General features: G+C 44.2%; 1 protein-coding gene across 1 annotated transcript; it reads right to left on the reverse strand.

The window, feature by feature from the left end:
- Nucleotides 1-1,835: 1,835 nt before the first annotated feature.
- LOC149837280 (peroxidase 16-like) lies at nt 1,836-3,347 on the reverse strand. The gene is made up of 4 exons (XM_090008004.1): nt 3,120-3,347; nt 2,890-3,087; nt 2,538-2,703; nt 1,836-2,242 (listed from the first exon to the last, which is right to left on the reverse strand). Exons 1-4 carry the CDS (start codon nt 3,345-3,347, stop codon nt 1,836-1,838), a joined length of 999 nt encoding a protein of 332 aa, XP_089864130.1.
- Nucleotides 3,348-6,152: the final 2,805 nt, after the last annotated feature.

Raw genomic sequence — 6,152 nt, forward strand, 5'->3', positions numbered from 1 at the left:
ACATGAGCTATAAGATATTGCTTGTTTCTACTCATTGATACCATGCACATCCACACCAACAGTTAACACACACACACACACACACACATATATATATAGAGAGAGAGAGAGAGATGAACATATTGGGCCTCATTTTCTGGTTCTGCCCCATTAGGCCTCATAGTTACGATAGATTTGAACCGTTAGATGTATTTAGCATGCCCAATTTAGTGAGAAACAACTCGTGGATCATGTTTTTTCAATAAAAATTTATTTTTATAAACCAAAAAAAATGGATGCCTTCAAAGCCATTGATTTTGGATCACCAGAAAAGCCTATATACAGGCCAGATTCCTGTAATCTAGAAGCCGGTTTCCACTAAACAACACCTATAGATCACACCTATGGTGTTAGATATGAGAAATAATACCAAAAATTTTTTATTAGGAGAAAGTTTGCAGAACCAGTACATTACTCATATATATATATATATATATATATATATATATATATATATATATATATATATATATATAGTGACTGGTAGCTGCCCAACTACCAGCAGACTCATACATATGCCGTCCATTGTAGCCTTGAAGGTCGGCAGCAAAAAAACATGAAAAATGCTTAATGCAGCATTTTTCTCCTTTTTTTTAGGCTTTAAAAGTGGTTTTAATTATTCTCTCTAAAGGTTAGTGGTTGTATTTTCTGTTGGGACCTTTAGCAGTGGTCAAAAACCACTGTAAAGTGGCTAAAATGCACAAAAAACGCACTTTAGCATTTCTTTTTAACTTTTTTGTACTGGCCGTCCATCAAGGCCACAATGGATGCCTTTGTGAGTACACTGGTAGTTGCACACCTAAGGGTTGCGCAGCTACCAAATATAAAGAGAGATTTTAGTGATTCCAACACCATGAATGTGTTTAGCATGATCGATTTACTAAGAACCAGACTCTCAATCATGTGTTTCTTAACTGGAGCTTCAAAAATTTATAAGGATTTTGAACCATTGAATTTTTTAGCCTTAAAACTTTGTTCGTGAGTTTTCCTTCTTTTCTCTTGACCAATGGAAGCCACAAAAGCTACAATGCTTCTTTACTATCCCAAGCGAGTGATTTGAATAATATATTCTCTCAAAAAAAAACTCTCAACAAACGATTTGAATAATATTCGTCTTAGTTAAAATTATTTATTATAGTGGGTTTTTTTTTTTTTTTTTTTTTTTTGGGGGGGGGGGGGGGGGGGGGGGAGGGGGTGTGTTTGCAAATTGGTCTCTACCTTGTAGACGATTTACAAAATAGTCCTTACCTTATGCTATTTTGCAAATATGTCCAACTTTTCATTTGCTTTTGCAAATTAGTATTTGAGGTGTTGGCTTTCCTTACGGTAACCGTTAAAAGTCGGAAAATTTGATGGTTCTGCCTTTAGAGGAGGAGCAATTTGCTAAGTGTAAGGTAAGGACTAATTTGCAAAAAGTTAATAAACTAACAACTATTTGATGATTAGTTAACCATGGTTAGTGTTTGACCATAAGATTGATTACCTTGTTCTATTCAGATCCATCTAAATTGCCTGTTATATTTTAATCAAAAGATTAACAATATTTGAATCAACATTCTTCGCTGTCATCAATCTTGCTATATACAAAGGAATCAATCTTTGCTGTGAAGATCGGATTCTTCTCGGGTTTTTTTTTTTTGTGTGTGTGTGTGTGTGTGTGTGTGTGAGAGAGAGAGAGATTTTGCTCATTTAACTGCAGCTGAATTTCTCAAATTTATATTAATGCAAGAATGATTAACTACACCATCATCCCCCATATGAAAAAAATAACACACCAAAACTAGCTAGGGTCTTCCCTAGTTGACAACAGCACAGTCACGTCTGATCTCACCTTGGTTCCCAGTCTTAACCCCAACCCTTCCAAGTCTCCTTATGGCATTCACAAATGTTACATCGAATGCTGTGCTATTCCTTGCAAACAACTCCACAAACCTCCTGGATCTTGGATCCGTGTAGAGAACTTGGTCCGAAGTGAACAAGCCTTTCCCTTCCAATAGGTTCTTAAAGTACTGATTGTCAAATGTGAAGGGTGTTACTAGATCCATATTAATGGCCACCTCGGGGTCTGCATTCCTTGGACAAGCTATCTGTAAATCCATGGCATATGTAGCGTTCATCGTTGGATCAGTCGGGTATTCCTTGCTGTAATCAAATAGACGGTTTGTGACCCGGTTGCAATGAGAGAACCCAATTGTATGTGCCCCTGCATGAGTCATGATTCATGAATTAGCTAGCAAGTTTAGGCTAGAGTTGAGAAGAGTTATACACTTTGGTGCTTAGCTTAATTGATCAACTTAATTGACTTGGTTCATTTTGGTACCATTTTAGGTTTGGGGCCAATTAGTACTTATTCTGGTAGGGTTCTTTTGCAATAGAAAAGGAAAAAGCTATATAACCAAGTTAGTCTGTTATCTAGACCTAGTCTAGGTCAGCTAGGTCCGGTGGTTGCTCCATGTGATTTGAGTATATCATGCCTAGTTCCTCGTGTCATTCCTTACCTGACAAGGCAATCATCTGCTTGATAGTGAGACCATTAGCAGCAAACATGGAGACAAGTTGGTCTAGGTTGAACTCAGGCAGTGGGAGACGACCATGAACACTGCTTGCTGTTGACACTCTTCCGTCTCGTCTACCCAACTCAACTTCGTAGTATGGTCCACCAGTCTGCACCAAAATCAACAATGAATTCACAATATCAATTCAATGACCATCACTACATAGTTCAAGTAGGAAGTAGCAATAAATTGGACATCGGTTGGGCATTGGCCACATCTAGAATCAATTCCCACAGAGAAAAGCTTGAAAGAAGATATGTAGTTGGGAGGAATTTATACTTTGAGAGAATCTTACCAATGAAATAACATCTCTAGTGGCAATTGCAAGCACATCGGCACATGAGACCTTGTATCTACATTCAGGGACAGCATCAATGGCAGCCTTGGCTTTGATGACTGTGTCAAAGGCATCCCCTGGGAGTGTGATATCATCTGGGCTTTCTTTCTCAGCATCGTTGTTGGGGGACCTCAAAATCACTGAGGCATCACATCCCTACACAACCCAAATTTAGAGAACCAGCAAACTCTGAGAGAGAGAGAGAGATTGATTACTTGAACAAAGCAGTCATGGAAGAAGAGTCTCAGAGTGCCAGAGGCAGTAGTGAACGTCTGCTGGAGCTTGAGGGTGACAGCTTCAAGAACAATGGCCTCAACATTGGGGCAGGTTCTCCTGTAGAAGTTTTGGCGAAGTTGGGCAGAAGCAAGGCAGAGGATGGAGAGGAAGAGCAAGACCTTGAGTGGGGAGCGTGTCATCTCTCTCTCTCTCTCTCTCTCTCTCTCTCTCTCTCTCTCTCTCTCTATGAGTGTGAGGTAGAGAATCGTGGTTTGGCTTGTGCACTTTGTGGGGTCTATTTAAACGATTTCGTGGCGTTTAAATCTGTCAAGAATAATTTGACTAATATTAATAAATGTTTAACGTTCAAGTTTCCATGAAGCTGCACATGGACGGCGAGTTTCTCCATGTCATCTCTTTTCCAATTCCTTCTTAATTAGGTATTGTTCACACGTAGGGGTGTCAACGGGTCGGGTTTGGTTTGGACCCAGGTAAAACCATATTTTTGGGTATGGTATGGCTCTCAATTCAGGTCTAATCGGGTTTACTATAAGAAAAACCATACCCAAACCCAATAAGAAATACATGAAAGTAAAGCAATATTTTTTCACTTTTACATTGAAAATTTGTAGGTCTTAATCGGAACTCGGGTCGAGCCCTGGTCTGGTATAAAATTTCACGAACTATACTCGGGTCCATGTATTAATCGGACCTTCAAGTCCAAACCAGGGTCTTAATTGGGTCTTCTTATTTATCACCATATGCGGACCCTGTAGGGTTTGGTCCAGGTCAGATCTAAGTAAACCCGACCCATTGACACCCCTATTCACATGTAGACATCATTCTCTCTTTCCCCTCATTTTAGTCGTAGCACAATATATATATATATATATGCTTTAATAAGAGTGGTTCAATCCTTAGGATCCATATTCGACTCCCACCGGGGTATGGGTGTTCGGGTGCCTTTCATTGGTGGGCCTAGGGATGGCAGTGGACCGTGGACCGGGGCGGGGGACAAGGTCTCCACCCCCGCCACCACTACAAGGAAAACACTAATTACCGATTGCAATTTACGACAGAAATAATTCATCATAAATTAATGATGGATTAGCGAGAGAAAGATATTTGTCGCTAACCTTTACGAAATTAGCGACAAAAACCAATCTGTCGCTAATTCATCGCTCATTAGCGATGGATAATCGATGGAATGCTTTTTGTCGCAATATTCGTCGCAACTTAGCGACGGATCAGCGGCAAAACCTTTCAATCACTAGGTCATCGCCAAATAAACGATGACTAAGCGTTGGCATTTGACCGTCGCTAATTTTCTCATAAATTCCTAATCAGAACCCTTTCTTTCTCTTACTTGTTTTGTCTCTCCCGCCCGACGCAATTCTTCTCTGCCGCTCGACGCTCTCTGGCCAGTCACCCCCCGGTCCGCCGCCCATCGCCCTCTCGACCATCGACCCACGACTGTCGCCCGACGCTCCCCCTTTACCGACCTCTGACACCCTTCTCAGCAGGCATCGTCGGCAGAATCCTACGAGCAGAGCCACCACCGCTGTCGTTGACACACTGGCGAAGTCTCGATCATGGTCCCTTGTGCCATCCCTGTCGTTGTTGTCTTTCTCGGTGTCTCCCAGGTAAACCATGCGACCCCCTATCGCCTTTTCCCCCTTTCTTTCGGGATCGCCGGCTGGGGGGGTGGCCCTCTGCGTTGTTTGATTTCTTCGATAGAGGGTGGCACCCCCTACCTCGCTTGTTTTCTGGCAGGGGGGTGGCCCCCCTGCCTTACTTGTTTTTCGGCCAGAGGTGGCCCCCCCTGCCTTGCTTCTTCTTTGGCAGGGGGTGCCCCCCTGCCTTACTTTTTTTTCGGCAGGGGGTGGCCCCCTGCGTTGTTTGATTTCTCCGATAGGGGATGGCACCCCCTGCACTCGCTTGTTTTCTGGTAGGGGGTGCCCCCCCCCCCTATCTTAATTGTTTTCCGGCAGGGGGTGGGCCCCCTGCCTTGCTTCTTCTTTGGTATGGGGTCGCCCCTCTTGCCTCTTTTTTTTTCCTACAGGGGTGCCCCCCTTGCCTTATTGTTTCTTCGGCAGTTGCTTGATTTCTCCGGCAGGGAGTGGCACCCCCCTGCCTGGCTTGTTTTCTGGCAGGGGGGCACCCCCTGCCTTACTTGTTTTCCGGCAAGAGGTGCCCCTCTACCTTATTGTTTCTCCGGCAGGGGGTGCCTCCCCTGCTTTGCTTTATTTCTTCGGCAAGGGGTGGAACCCCTTGCCTGGCTTGTTTTCTGGTAGGGGGCACCCTCTACCTTACTTGTTTTTCGGCAAGGGGTCGCCCCTCGTGCCTGATTTTGTTTTCAAGCAGAAGGTGCCCTCTCCCCCCCCCCCTCGTGCCTTACTATTTCTCCGGCAGGGGGTGCCCCCTGCGTTGCTTGATTTCTCCACCAGGGGGTGGCACTCCCCTGCTTGGCTTGTTTTCTGGCAGAGGGGTGTCCCCCTGCCTTACTTGTTTTCCGGTAGGAGGTGGCACCCCCTGCCTTGCTTCTTCTTTGGCAGGGGGTCCCCCCCCCCCCCCTGCCCCACTTGATTTTTGGCAGGGGGTGGCCACCCTGCCTTGTGTTTTTCGAGAGGGGTAGCCCCCCTACCTTGTTGACTGATTTTTTTTTTTGGCAGTGGGTGACCCCCTGCCTTGCTTGATTTCTCCTGCAGGGGGTGGCACCCCCCTGCCTAGCTTATTTTCTAGTAGGTGGTGGCCCCCTGCCTTGTGTTTTTCGACATGGGTAGCGGGTGCTTTGTTGACTGATTTTTTTTCTTTTTGGAAGAGGGTGGCTTCATTTTAACAGTGTCTCTTGCAGATTTCTCAAGAAATTTTGTTTTTGCCCCGCCACCCATAGTAAGTAAGTGACAAAAATAATGCAAATGAGGTAAATACCTGTGATGAGTAAGTGATGCAAGCGCATTACATGTTATTTAATTTATTGGATGCAACACTTTACTGTTCACACA

This window comes from Nuphar pumila, chromosome 5 (genome assembly GCF_984573655.1).
Source record: "Nuphar pumila chromosome 5, dmNupPumi1.hap1.1, whole genome shotgun sequence".
In the NCBI taxonomy this organism is placed as follows: domain Eukaryota; kingdom Viridiplantae; phylum Streptophyta; class Magnoliopsida; order Nymphaeales; family Nymphaeaceae; genus Nuphar; species Nuphar pumila.